We start from the raw sequence: 15,084 nt of genomic DNA on the forward strand, positions 1-15,084 counted from the left end.
AGGATAACACATTAATTTTTTTTTTCTGTAAATTTCCTATATTAGTCTAATGTTATTTAAGATTATTATATGAATTTCTGAATTAATATCTTTAATTATGACTTTAAAAATGTTTACTCTTCTAATACTTAGCGATATGACATCACGCAGCTCATTCTATGTGTGAATGATCAATTGTTCGTATTCCACTTGGTTTTTTAAAACTATTCCTATGTAGAAGATGGTGTGTAATATTCAGACCGAAATATTTGGCAAATTAAACATTATTCTTGTGTTAACGTGTATATATTTCTAATCATTATGTCACAAGTATCGTTAAAAAATCAGAAGGTGAGAAGAATTTGACACTGCGTTCAGAAGCCCAGCAGATTCCGTACATTCTCTGTTGTTATGTGGAGACCTCCCAATTATACAGCTTCAACTTTTAAGTGATCTCTGGGTATTGTTATACATACAAAATTAAAAGTCTATTCTTGTGAGTAAAATAATATATTTATCATTTTATGCTTATTTTTAGATTTTTTTTATTTGTTTGTTTAGAATGAGTAGATTTAGTTTAAGCTTTTGAGTGTTAGAACTTTGGCATAACTGCAGTCAAATCAGTACAAAAGGGGATTGAGGTGAATGGCCACAACGCTGTGAGGAAGAACAATAACATCACTCTCTAAGATTCACCTCAATTCATTTTCAAATAGATCCTAAGAAAATACATCAAATACACAAATGCTTTTTGTATGAGTGGATTTTATAACCTTTTGCTTTACTGAATTACCTTAGTACATTAAAAATTCAATTATCTGCTATTAGTAAGAAAGAGATATAAGTATTTATATATAACTTTTGCATTTAGATATTAACAGGAAAAGTTAACTTCAGTAATATAGCACAGAAAAATTGGAAAAGAGAGAGATGAGCTATCACTTTGTGTTTAATAAGTTCATGTATATATAATTTTATTGAATTTTTAAAACAAATTTAGGAATTAATAAATATTTTAGTTTTATACATATAGAACCTTTTATTTAATTCATAAACTTACCTGAGTGCTTAAGTAACTCTTCAGAATTAGCATCATCACATACAGTTTCTGAATTTTCTACTCCATTCCCAGTCTTTTCAGCAATTTTGCTTTGTACTTTCTGGAATAAAATAAGAAAAACAAATCAATTATTAATTTATGTTCTGTCAGAACATATTTTATAAATAAATACCTCCAGAAAAAGTCAGAAAATCATCAAGGGAGAGTTCTTTGCAGGTTCAATGCCTAAATACTCAAAATACCGCTCATTGGAAATATTCACTGAAGTTACATTCATAATGCCCACTGACAGCTTAATCTATTCATTTCTCACAGACTCATGTGTATGAGGGATGGATAGATTAAGAATCAGGACGTCACATTCTTCCTGACCACCCCTATTCAGCTTACAGGGATGACTCCTCTCCTTCCAACTAGCCGTGAGCTGAAAATGCTGAAAATTTCCTATTGTTTATGGTTCGAAAGAATATATAATTTCAATAGTGTTGAAAGTTTTTTCCATTTGGTTATACTATAAATTAAAGATGCCAAGAAGTTATATTCTTGGATCCAAGTGTAAGCAAACAACTTTTGCACGTGAAGTCACTTGACAACAGGCCTACTTGTATATAGAAGCTAATGACTTCATATCAATTGCCTTAGTATCTTATAATGCAATGCACATATCCTTACAGACATGTATAATGCTTTGCATTATGGGAAGGGCCACTACCCAGACAAGTTTTGACCTTTATTGAGGTTCCATCAGTGGGAGCCAGACCCAGAAGTGATACCAAGGTTGAAGTTCTTGGCATATTGAATTTATAGCATAACCACATGTAAAAACTTTCACCATCTATCCACCTTCCCATAGGAAGGTGGATAGATGGTGAAAATACACATATCCTTACGGACATGTATAATTCAAAGCATTATACATGTCCGTAAGGATATGTGCATTGCATTATGAGATACTAAGGCAACTGATGTGAAGTCATTAACTTCTATATACAAGTAGCCCAGTCGTGAAGTGACTTCATGTGAAAACTTTGTTTGCTTACACTTGGATAAAGGATTAAACCAAGAATATAACTTCTTGGCATCTTTATTTATAATTTCAATGGATAGCCACAAAAGTATTGTTGTGTCCCCTTTTTACGTTCCTATAATTGTTAATTCCTCTTACAAGTTTATATTTTATCTTGTTTATAACAAATTTCTTACTATACGTGATATTACCCAAATACAAGGTATCTAAGCTCTTGCTCCCCTTAGTATCCTAAAACATTTATATTTTTTAGCTGTGCCATTTAGGACATTTAGTTTATGTAAGAAAATCAAAACATAAAGCAATTTCTTAAATATATTTAGTTGTGAAACAATTATGCAGTCGTGACCTTGAACTCGCAACTTAATTTTTCTCTCAACCCCGCAGCTAGATTTGTACGTTATTACAAGCGGTGCATTGAATGGCAATTTCAGTGCACCGAAATTTCAATGAGCAAAAGTATAATGAACTTTTGCTCATTGAAAATTGAAAACTGAGTTTTCAATGAGCAAAAGTTTATTATACACATAAGCACAATACAATACATTAAAAATCGTTAAAACTTAATTCAATACTAAGCTGAGGCAATACAAAGCAATACTAGCAAAACACAAATGATAGGTTATAAAATTCTATGTGGGAAGGGCAATTATGTCGCCACAAAAGACTCCACACATATGATAAAAGGATATCCTCGCAAATGTTAACAATTGACTAAAACTTCTCATCAGTCTGAGCACAATATTATGATACAATACCTTAATTAAACACAATCAGTTTACACCTGTTAGCTCACGAGAGTAATGGGTTAAATGAATGGGTTAAACAGTCCTATCGCTACAATAGTAACCACATTTGATTCTTCAGACAGCTCTCAGATAAAATATAGATGACATGCATAAGTTACTAGACACACGATTATTTATCTATTAACACTGATATTAACAAAGCTTATTCTCTTTCTATTCTTAAATACACTAAAGTCCTAGTTCAACTCTTATTCAAGTCTTTCAATAGATCGGTAACTAAACTACAATCACAGCTACATAAGATTTGAAATAATATAAGATTTTACGATACCGTGATAAGGATCTTCTATGATAGTCTCTGCACTTACTTGTCTGTAATTTCCGAGGACAAATTCTTCCGTAGTGGACCATATCTGAGATTTCTCAGATCAAGGTGGGCCTTCACGTCTTCAGCATATCAAGCTTCTTCCAAGGAAACACAATGGATCTGCGATTCGGTAGTTGTGAGATTCACTGCACGGGCACCTACTTCTCCACAGATTTTCTTTTTTTGTCAAGAACACGATTGATATAACATGCAGTAGTTACCTTTCTTCTCAGCTGTATGGCGTCTCTTTCTATAATAGGGAATCAGGACCAAAATCCAGCTTACTTTGTTCCTTGTCATGGTGGAAGGAGAGAACTCCTGACCGTCACTCAGGAAAACCACATAAGACAACCCCTACGAAGACTGGAGAACCAAGAGAGAGCCTTGTGTGTGGGGGGGGAGGGGGGTTCCTAACCCTTTTGTACCATGACCCTACCCCCGGCACCTTCTGCTAATCCTCCTCCTCCAGGATGTCTGGATACGCTTTCTGTGACCAGTTAGGGTGGCGTTTTTCTGCCGAAAATTCCAGCAGGCCGTGTGCACGCAACTGACTCATGGCGATGTCCAAAATCGGGAACTTTGACCTTGGACCTTACCTTGTTTCTTGCTAACCCTATGAGTCGCATTTATTAAACTTTATCAGCTTACCAAACTTTACTAAGAATTGACATAAACTTATAATCCCTTGTTTCAATTGTTTAACAGCGAGCCTTTACATGCAAAATTCTTGACCAATATTCTATAATTTAATTATCTTATTTTCATCATATTACAACAAATTTTTTTATGTGAGTTAACAAATACTCTCAGTTGTATTTCACATGCTTAGATGCAAGTATATTTTTATTTTTTTATTAAAGGTTCCTACTTGTTAAATTGTGACAAAAATTAAATTCCTTTTAGGAACTTTATTAATCACAAACTTTAACAGTATCAAAAACCGGCAGATTTAGAATCCTGAGCAGTTATCTAGTAGTTTACAAAGGAAAAGAAAAGTTTTATCTTCTTATATGATTAGCAAAATCTTATTACTTACAACTTCAAATTTCCATTCTAAGCTAAATATATATCCCATGTCTCTGATAACCAAAAATGTCACTCTCACTTCAGTCATGAATATAAGAACATGAGAAATATTTTACACTATGTTAAAAATTCACAAAATTAAAGTGATATAAAATCATGCAGTAGAGAATGAATTTTATGATTGCAACAGAAGGACAAATATTCTTCTACTTTAATTATTATCATTATTATTAAATTTAGTTTAATCCTTTATCCAAGTGTGAGCAAACAAAGTTTGCGCCTGAAAGTATCTTCAGGACTGGGGTAAGGTAGTGCAACACCAGGACGACTCCTTGCAAAGGTGGAGCAAGCTACTAACACTCCTATCTCAGTATCTCCCATAATGCAAAACTCATCTCCTTGCAGATATGTCTAATGTTATGCATTAAGGGAAGGGCCACTACCCAGACTAGTTTCGACCTTTATTGAGGTCTCTTCAGTGGGAGCCAGGCCCAAGTGGAGATACCAGCCAGAAGCATTAGTAAAGTCATCTCTACCTATAGGAGTTGCCAAATGGTGTGCCACCTTTTTAATAAATTACTCTGGATTTGCTCCACCTTTGCAAGGAGTTGTCCTGGTGTTGCACTACCTTACCCCAGTCCTGAAGATACTTTCAGGCGCAAACTTTGTTTGCTCACACTTGGATAAAGGATTAAACTAAATTTATTATATTCTAACCAAGTGAAAAATAAACCTTCAACATCTTTCTCTAAATCCAGAGTAATTTATTAAAACGGTGGCACACCATTTGGCAACTCCTATAGGTAGAGATGACTTTACTAATGCTTCTGGCTGGTATCTCCACTTGGGCTTGGCTCCCACTGATGAGACCTCAATAAAGGTCGAAACCGGTGACGGCCATTATGAGTTCGCTCTCTTAAGGTTTTTGCCTTAAGGGAGCAATTTGAGTCTCTGGGGAGAGTGTTCTCCAGCACTGCCCGCTGAGGGGTTTTGTCGGTGAATGCTTTTCTTCGGAATTTGAGCGGTTCTGCTCGGTGGTGGCGTGTGGGTGGAAGGCCATCACTGAGTGGAGCCAACGCTGAGATGGACAGTCTTTCGCCCACGATTGAGTGGCCTAGGGATCGTCCGAATTTTTAGAGACGGTTTTACTTATTCATAAGGTCGAAACTACTCTGGGTAGTGCCCTTCCCTTAATGCATAATATTATACATATCTGCAAGGAGATGTGTTTTGCATTATGGGAGATACTGAGATAGGAGTCTTGTTAGCTTGCTCCACCTTTGCAATGAGTTTCCCAGTGTTGTACCACCTTACCCCAGTCCTGAAGATACTTTCAGGTGCAAACTTTGTTTGCTCACACTTGGATAAAGGATTAAACTAAATTTATTATATTCTAACCAAGTGAAAAATAAACCTTCAATATTATTATTATTATTATGTGATGTGTCTAAGGACTTACTGCAGGAGGGCAATCACACACAACTCACTATTGCCACTACTTAATAAGTCAGATATATCATAATTAAGCAAGAGATGCAAAGTAAACTTGTAGAAATTTTTTGTTTTTTATGTTAATTAATGTTACACATTAATAAAAATTAACAAACTGTTTACTTGATTGAATTTCCTGTTAGAGTATTTTATTATTATTATTATGTGATACCTCCAAATTAAACAAAATTTAAATATACCTTTCTGCTTTTTCTTTCTTCTCTTAGCTGTGCAATCTTTTCATCCAAGTGATATAATTTTCCTCGTGAGTATTTTGTGATATCATTCCATGTGTCACATATCTCTTCATGAGAATTCTCAACAAATTGAAAGCCAGTAGAAAAAACTTTTGATTTTCTTTTTTTACTCAGTGGTAACTGCAATATTTCATTAGTGTTAGTATTTTTTTAAAGCATAAATAAAAACAAATTCAAAATAAAAACAAATAACAAATCTGCTAATGTCTTTTCATTCGCCAGATGGAGTAAGGGAGAAAAACTGCAACAATATAAGTTTTTTTCCTTTCAAATTTACTTTATAAAATAATATTAGAGGCATTATAAGAATATTTTTCATTATGACATAATGGAAATTTCATAAATTTGCATTATATCATTCAAATAACAAAACTAATAAACATAATTATTTAGTTTAAGTGACCATACACAGACATTTGACTTAATCCAATTGAAGAAGACCATAGTTCTAATTATATCCAATTTATGCTGTGTTGGACAAAGTAAAGTGATCATATAGAATGCCACAATCACTTCCTTTGTAGCTATCTTCTTCCTATTGTTCCATAACTTTCTTCACACACACTCTCTCTCCCCAATCCTTAACAATATTAACTTTACCTTGATTATGTGTACTCTTAACAAACAACAGTTGCTCCAAATGCCCAACACCAAACCTATTCATGCAATTCATCAACTTTAACCCATTCCAACTTCCCTTCCAATTCACAAATTGCAAACCACCCTTTCTTTGATACAAATCTGCTATCTTGTAAGTCATATCTCTACTCTCTTTCTCAATTAACTATTATGGGCAACACACTGTCAGTGTGTTTTTGACCACTTTCCAAACAACAATATTATCCTTCACCCTCACAACAGCTTCCTCAAATCCCTTTCCACATTGCTGGATCTCACCATCGAAGTCATTTGTGTTTCAACCAACACTAATTCTGCTGGAAGTTTTTTGGAAGATTTTTTCTACATGGTTAGACTATAATAAATTTAGTTTAATCCTTTATCCAAGTGTAAGGAGACAAAGTTTGCGGTTGAAGTATCTTCAGGACTGAGGCAACTCGTGGTAAAGGTGGATAGTGGCCCTTCCCTTAATGCATAGCATTATACATGTCTGCAAGGAGATGTGCTTTGCATTATGGGAGATACTAAAGCAAGTATTGATGAGAGCTTGATCCACCTTTACCATGAGTTGACTCAGTCCTGAAGATACTTCAGGCGCAAACTTTGTTTGCTTACACTTGGATAAAGGATTAAACTAAATTTATTACAGCACTAATTCTAAGAATACCTTTTAACTACTTACAGATCATATAAAAAAATTAACATCCCTTACTGGTTCCACCAAAGACCAATCACAGTCCCTAGACCTGCTAAGTGTTTATCAGGTCTCTTGTAGTTGTAAATTATCCTACTATAGCCAAATAAGCAGGAGAGTCAACATCAGAATTGTTGAACATAAGAAATATATTCGTTTCCATCACTACAGCCAATCGGGACTTGCTGACCATACTTTGGACACCACCACAGAATACACTGGAAGAAAGCCACTTTACTCCATCACGGCAAATATAAATATGGAAGACTTTTCCATGAATCTTCTTCTGCCTTAAGAAACTACCCTAACCTGAACATTCGGTTGCATGAAACTGCCCCAAATTTGCAAAAGTTCTCATCCTCTGTACTTCAGCTCAGCCAAGGATGCACAATTTAGCCCTCTAAGGGCACTATTTAGAACTTTGGGCCTCCTCTTAGTTGACATGCTTCATCTTTATTACTTAGTGTAGTGCATGCGTGTACGTATCCTATTATATTTTGTTTCCTGATAATGGTAATTTGACTTTGCTGAAATATTGGAAGTATTAATTAAATTTATTTTTGTTATTTATTTTGTTATCTTTGTCATTAGTCTATGTTGTAATTTCTTAAAAAATACAGTTATGAATGGCCAATATATAAGCCTTACCACCAGATTTACCACTAATTCTGATGACCATTCCTCCCTTCCATAGAAAACATCAGGTAATAATGATAATAATAATATTATTATTATCATCACCATAATATTGGTTCCAATGTATACCACTTGGAAAACATGTTTTACATGCCCTGTTATTCACCACATCCCCTAAAGACTGTATCTCAACACAATAACATCCTTTGATATCTGCTTCTTTTGACTAACTTCCTTCTCATTCACATCAGTCAATTGCTTCTTCAGCCATTCACTTTCATCCTCCATATGTTCAGCTTCACTCTACACTTTCATAAACTACTGCCCAAGCTCTACCACTTTGTTTGCATTATCATCATGACCCAGACTCCATTTTCTGATTACTTCTGGTGACCATATTCTCATTTTTGGAATGCTCAAGTCTGTCAATGCACTTCTCATTCAACCTTACAATTCATAAATCTTTAACATTTTTTGAGGCATACCTGTAACAATTTTCGTAGCATATCTACTACGAAAAAAAAGGAGTAAAACTCGATCTTCGAGTTGACACTTTCTGTGCACTTCCTGTTTCTTTAAACTGAGTTGAGCACTTGAGTTTGAAATCAGTAATAATATTTCCTAAGAATCTGGTTAGCTTTAGACATAAAAATGTGATCAAAAATCAGTCACCCAATTATCTGGCTCACAGCGGCAGGACTACATCTATAGATGTGATTTTTCATTACTATTATTACTGTTAATGGGTTGATAAAAAAAATAGGAAAAAAAATCCTCATTCACCCACAGACCAAATGTTCCTAACCTTTTGTAGGTTAGAACAATATAAACTAAATAAATAAAAACCTACCATACCTTCCACTATGCATCGAAAATTTCACTATGGAAGGCATAACTAACCATTATTCACACAGTAACTATCATACCTCTCCTTAAACTAGTTCATCAAAGAACTGACAACCACCTCATGTGACCCATTCCATATCCTTGCTAACTGAAATTTTACTGAAACTTCCAGTGATGACCTCTTGTTTTATTACTACCTGCCATATATTGAAAAATTTCTTCCATCTCCATTCTATAAAATCCTTTCAGTAGCTTGAATGTTTCTATCATGTCATCTTACTTCCTTCTATCTGCCAGTTTTTGGAACTCACAAATCTTCAATCTATCCGCATTTGGAACACTCCACATGGTAACCATAAGACGAGTAACCATCTTGGTTACTCGTCTTATGGTTAGAGGACTCAGAGACGAGTAACCATCTTGGTTACTCGTCTCTGAGTCCTCTCAACCATCTCCAAGAAACCGAAGCGAACAAATATGCACACAATAGTTCCACATGTGGACGTCTAAGAGACAAAGCGGAATAAGGACTTTTCCCCCATACGTCAGTGTATTTTTGAGCATCCAAGTAACCTTTCCGCCGTATTAGGCCAATTAACTACCCTTCGGATGAAGGGGGGGAAAAAACAAAAAAAATCATCATTATTCTTTCCATACTCTCGGGAATCAAACATTGCACCGAACCAAAAGAAAAACAGATGCTTATTGCGAAACTCAACTAAAGAATCTAAAAGCTCATAGAAACCAATTAAACCGATGACGATGTAACGAATGACTGTGGGAAGATTCAGACATGTATAATGATCACTTTTTTTTTAGCGTATTTTTATATCAAAGAGGAGGTAGAGGAAAGAGACATTGCTTAAACACAGAAGTTACTTACGCCTTCATCATCTGAACTTTCGAATTCTGCAGCAACATCGTCGATCTCTGCAATTGTTTTCACAAAGCCAAACTGATCCACAAACTTTGACATTCTTAAAAAAAAAAAAAATTAAAAACGTTTTCAGAGAACCTTCACCAAACTCTTGTTTGCAACCAAACACGTGTGTATGTTAGTACTACATAACATACGCTATAGATTACACAAGAAGTAAGAAGAGAAATAAACAAACGAATAGTAAACAATAATAATGACATTTCAAATATAACAGAATAACTATTATCTTTGTGTTCCATGAAAATGTCTTTTTTAAAATATATAGTATGAGCTTTATATATAATTTTTATTTCAATTTATTTCGTCACCATTTCCCATTTTGTTATTAACTGGCAACTGGCGGGAGGTATTTTCGTAAAAACATGGTTTATGCGTTTCGAAGTACTTCGAGAATATAGTACGCGTTATTGTTTCTAAATTTTTGTTTACTTTCATCATGGGAATTCATGGACTAGCAAAGGTGATAGCTGATCATGCTCCATCTGCCATAAAGGAAAATGATATTAAAAATTATTTTGGTAATGTTTTTATTTATTAAATGACCATTTTTTTTTTTTTTTTAACTAGGACGAACTAGTGGCAAGCTTGTTCTTGCGATTTTCATTTAGAGAATTTTAAATGGAAAATAACTCTGAATATATATTATTCCCCCCACCACCAATGTTTCTGAAATGCTTATTTAAACCATCCAAGATCTCCTGTTTTCATGTAATGTGAAATGTCTTTTCACGAAGCAAGTTGGATTCAATTTTAGACATTCTAAAATTGTAATCGATTAACATTTTAGAATGTCTAAAATAATAAACAATTCTTGTACATACACTAGAGGTTACACAAGTCGTTTTTATTCCATCTATTTTTTTTTTTTTGTTCTTGTTGTTACTTCTAATGAAGCAGATATGCTTATCATTAGAGAATTATGTCCTCACAAGATGGAGATACAAGAATATAGTAGCATCGGTTTTGAAGCAGTGAGGCGGAAGTTGATAGAATGAGATATTTATTTGGGTATTGCTATAGGGCAGGGAATGTCGAGGTTGGAGACAAAGAAATATTATTATTACATGACACTTCCAAGGAGTCCAAGACTCATCGTGGAGGCCACATTACTCTACTTCGCTAAATACATCTCATCCTCTCCACTACTACTTAATTCTCCAACTAACACGCTACTACCATCAGTGCCATCACACCAACAACAGTATTTTTTGTCTGTAAATTGCATGTGTTCTGAAGGCCGATTTGTCTGTACATTAGATGAAAAACCCGAGTTTCCAGGAGAGAGAAAATCCTGCTACTACCATATATAGGCACCTTGGCTTAGCAAGAGAAGGGTGATCATTATGGACATCTTAATTAATCTAATTTTTACCATGTCTAGAAACCTTGCTCTAGAGACCAAACATGGAACTTATTCAGGCCTCTAATAAATGAGAAGTGGTCTCACATCTAGCAGTGAGATTCATCTCTGCCCAAAGATGAACACAAACATCCATATCCACAGCAGGATTCAAATCTGTGGCCTCTTAACTGGAGAATGGGTACACTAACCACTCAGCCAACCAGGCCATTTTAATTATGGCAATATTCATTGGAATGAAGAGATAGCATGAGGGAGTAAGGAAAATGAATTTGTTTATTTCTTAAGGGACAACTATGTTAGGTAATATGTAATGGGGGAAACAGGAGAGTTGAGTCTTAAATCTGATCATATCAGAGGATGTACTTGTGAATGGAGTGTCTAATCTTCTCCCAGTTGGCAAGAGTGACAGAGAAGTGATCACCTGAATTGTCACCTTCACATGAGAATTTCTATGAAGAAGGGATATATGTTGAATTACAGAGCCATTGATTTTGAAGAGTTTGATGTGACAACTAGAAGCATGGAAAGAGAAGTTGAGGGGGAAAGGAGACAGATGCTTGTGCATTGATCAAAAGTTACTTAACAGCAGCAATGTCTGAGCATATTATTCCAAAGGCTAAACAAGGTAGGAGTGAAATGGATGAAAGAAGGGATTAGGCATGAAATTTGGAAGAAGAAGAAAGCACTGTGAAGGCAATGCAAGATGAATGCCAGTAATAATCAGTTGCATGAAGTGTACAAAGATCAGGCCTGGAAGGTGACTTGGTTGGTAAAGACAGCAGAAGTACAATATGAGGAGAAATTAGCCACTCAAGCTAAGAAAAACCTATTGAATTCTGAAAGAATTCAATAGGTGGCTAATAGAAGAAAGAATGACTAGAATGATGAAATTAGTTGATGACACTGGCAGGTTGGTAACCTATGCAGAGGATATCATTGAAGTATTCAACAAGCAGTTTATCAGTGTATTTCATCCTTGTGAATGAGACATCATGAGAAGCAGGCATTCCATCACCATACCCTTTACATGGAGTGTAAAGGGTAGGTGTGGTGATGGAAGGACTGATAGTGAGTGAGCAGAGGTATATGAGGAATTAAGTAACATTCATGCTAGTAAGGTAGTAGGACTTGACAATATATCACTGTTTGTTTGGAAGAATAGGGAATTAATGGCAAAGCAGAACCATGTGAATAGAAGAAAGGTAATGTGGTAATGAATTAATATGGTAATGACCCCTTACCAACTCATATGAAGAAGATTGTTCATTGAATAGAGGGAGAGAAGGTAAAACAAGAGGCCATCCTTAGCACACCTGATGCATGTGAGTCTAGCAACCAGGCAAGTCCAAAAGAGTTAAAAAAATTGTTCCACTTCACCAAAGGTGAGGGGAGGGGGGTTAAGACCAAGGCTACAGATTATAGGCCAATTTGTGTCTGGAGTTGTTAAGGTGTTAGATAGGTTGGTGAGGACTAGGATTCAGAAGTGGCTTGATAATAGCAGTATTCTCTACAATAGTCAGTATGGGGCTTGTTGGGGGGGGGGGGGGATTATATAGCAATATGCTTATGTATTGCAGCAAGATGACAAATTCATTGGATAAAGGAGATGTATATTATTATTATTATTCAGGCCTCTGGAGTCAAAAGACTCATTGTGGGAGGTCCTTCCTAGGAAACACAAAGTCTTACCATTATCATGCAATGCATTCCAGGTTCAACCACCCTCCATGCAAAGCAACCACTCCTCACCCTCTTGCTCACAGCTTCCTTTTGCAACTTCCAGGGATGGTTCCTTGTCATCACTCCTTCCCACTGTTCCACCAAGCGAAAGAACTCCTCTGTGTCAACCCTGTAACTACCTCTCAACATGTTGAAAGTTTATTTTTCACTTGGTTAGAGTATAAGAAATTTAGTTTAATCCTTTATCCAGGTGTGAGCAAACAGGGTTTGCGCCTGAAAGTATCTTCAGGACTGGGGTAAGGCCTAAGTGGAGATACCTGCCTGGTATCTCCTCTTGGGCCTGGCTCCCACTGAAGTGACCTCAATAAAGGTCGAAACTAGTCTGGGTTGTGGCCCTTCCCTTAATGCATAACATTAGGCATATCCGCAAGGAGATGTGTTTTGCATTATGGGAGATACTGAGACAAGAGTGTTGGTAGCTTGCTCCACCTTTGCAAGGAGTTTCCCTAGTGTTGTACTACCTTACCCTAGTCCTGAAGATACTTTCAGGCAAACCCTGTTTGCTCACACTTGGATAAAGGATTAAACTAAATTTCTTATACCTCTCAACAGTTTAAGTCTCAATCATATCACCTCTCCTTCCTCTATCTACCAAACTCTGCATTCCACATTCCCTCGGCCGATCCTCATAACCAACGTACAGTTCTGAAGCCATCTTTGTTATCCACCTCTGTACCCTTTCTACAGTTAATTTATCCCCTTCAAATCCTGGGGACCAAATTTGAGAACAGTAGTTTAAGTGTGGTCTGATCAGGGTCTTATACAATGGAATGATAACTCTTTTATCTCTGCAGGTCATCATCCTTCTCAGTATTGCAGCAATCCTCTGGGTTACCTTCACAACCTTTGCAATATGTTCCTGGAATTTCAGTTTTCAGTTCACCCTCAGATCTCTTGTCTCCCCTACTTCCTCCAGTACAGCTCCATATACAATGGTATATTTGAATTTTTCAAAGGTCTTTGATATATTGCCCCAACAACCCAGTAACTAAATTGAAATGGATGGGATTGGATAAGAGAATAGTGAGTTTGGTAGATAATTGGCTGTGAGATAGGTATTAGCAGGTTGTGTATAGGAGTTGTATCCCAAATGAGGAAGGTCACTAGCAGAGTACCATTGTTTAACTTGTATGTTAATGATATTGGAATAGGCTTAACTGGAAATATGTAGTTGTTTGCTGATGATAGAAAGTTGAGAAGAACTATGAGGAGTAAAGCTGATGTTGTGGCTTTGCAGGAGAATCTCAATAGACGATGTAAGTGGCACCATCTGTTTAATGTTGTAAAGAGCCAGAACTCGATAGGCAAAGTTGAGATGCAGAGTATACAGTTAATGGAGAAATTTTGAAGGAGATGGAAGAGAATGAAATATCTAGGGGGTGATGGTGGACAGAAACTTGAAGTTTAAGGGTGATGTTGCTAAAATTGTAAGAACATCACAATGGATTATGGCAATGATGAGGAGGAGGACCTTGACATGAATCAAAGAGTATGGGCTACTGTGCATATTGATCACCTGATTTCTAGCAGATGAGGATATATTAGAGATGGTTCAGAGAAGATTCACTAAGTAAGGTCTGTAAAAAGTTGGATATGAAGACAGAATTGGGTGGGCTATTGATGCTGGCAAAAAATGTACACATTGTAAGCTTACTTATTTGTTTTGCTTTATTTGTTATGTCAACCTTTTTAATGTTTATTAACTTGCAATACCATATAAAAACAAAATAAGAATAAGTTATGTAATTTATTATGCTGCTGAATGCAACCCATAACCCTTGAACACCAAAGTAATTGTCACAAAAACACAAGTGGCTGAAAGTCATTCAAAATTGTAATCAGGGGGGGGATAAAAATGGAGGTGTAGCATATGCCCTTCAGGACGTGATGTTTGTGTAGCTTATCATTAATAGGCTGAAGGTGAATAACTGTTAAATTTCAAATTGCTGCAGTTGGTTAAATTAATCTAACCATTATCATTATTACTGAAATTAAGGGAGTTCTTTATTGCTGTGCTCCAAAATGGTAGAGTTGAATCAAAGAGAAGGGTGTTTATAAGATTGTTTTTACATCAGTGATATTGGGAATGACTGGAAGAGAAATATGTATTTATTTGCTAGTGATGATAAGCTATGGAAAGCAATAGTTAATAAAGATAATATAGAGATTCTGCAGATCTCTAAATAATCTGGATAGACTGGTAGTTTTAGCTGAGGATAATGATAGCCAGTTCAGTGTGTCAGTGTCAAATTATACACTCTGGGATGATTATTGCAGGCTTTGTATTGTAG

At 35.7% G+C, this 15,084-nt stretch overlaps 2 protein-coding genes across 2 annotated transcripts in view; one reads left to right on the top strand and one right to left on the bottom strand.

Annotated features, from left to right (window-relative positions):
- The window catches only part of Rs1 (Dead-box helicase Rs1), a 293,164-nt gene extending 283,361 nt beyond the window's left edge, over window positions 1-9,803 (bottom strand). The window contains exons 1-3 of the mRNA XM_090398602.1: window positions 9,634-9,803; window positions 5,900-6,076; window positions 1,040-1,139 (exon numbers count right to left, since the gene is read on the bottom strand). Of these exons, the coding sequence (XP_090254728.1) occupies window positions 1,040-1,139; window positions 5,900-6,076; window positions 9,634-9,726 (370 nt within the window). The 5' untranslated portion in view covers window positions 9,727-9,803. The remainder of the gene's footprint in view (window positions 1-1,039; window positions 1,140-5,899; window positions 6,077-9,633) is intronic.
- A 232-nt stretch (window positions 9,804-10,035) lies between these two features.
- Fen1 (Flap structure-specific endonuclease 1) overlaps window positions 10,036-15,084 on the top strand; it is a 253,230-nt gene continuing 248,181 nt past the window's right edge. Inside the window, exon 1 of the mRNA XM_090397341.1 lies at window positions 10,036-10,208. Coding sequence (XP_090253467.1) covers window positions 10,127-10,208 — 82 coding nt within the window. The 5' untranslated portion in view covers window positions 10,036-10,126. The remainder of the gene's footprint in view (window positions 10,209-15,084) is intronic.

This window comes from Typopeltis vanoorti, chromosome 9, assembly GCF_054136105.1.
Source record: "Typopeltis vanoorti isolate ZY-2024b chromosome 9, IOZ_Tvanoo_1.0, whole genome shotgun sequence".
Taxonomy (NCBI): Eukaryota; Metazoa; Arthropoda; class Arachnida; order Uropygi; family Thelyphonidae; genus Typopeltis; species Typopeltis vanoorti.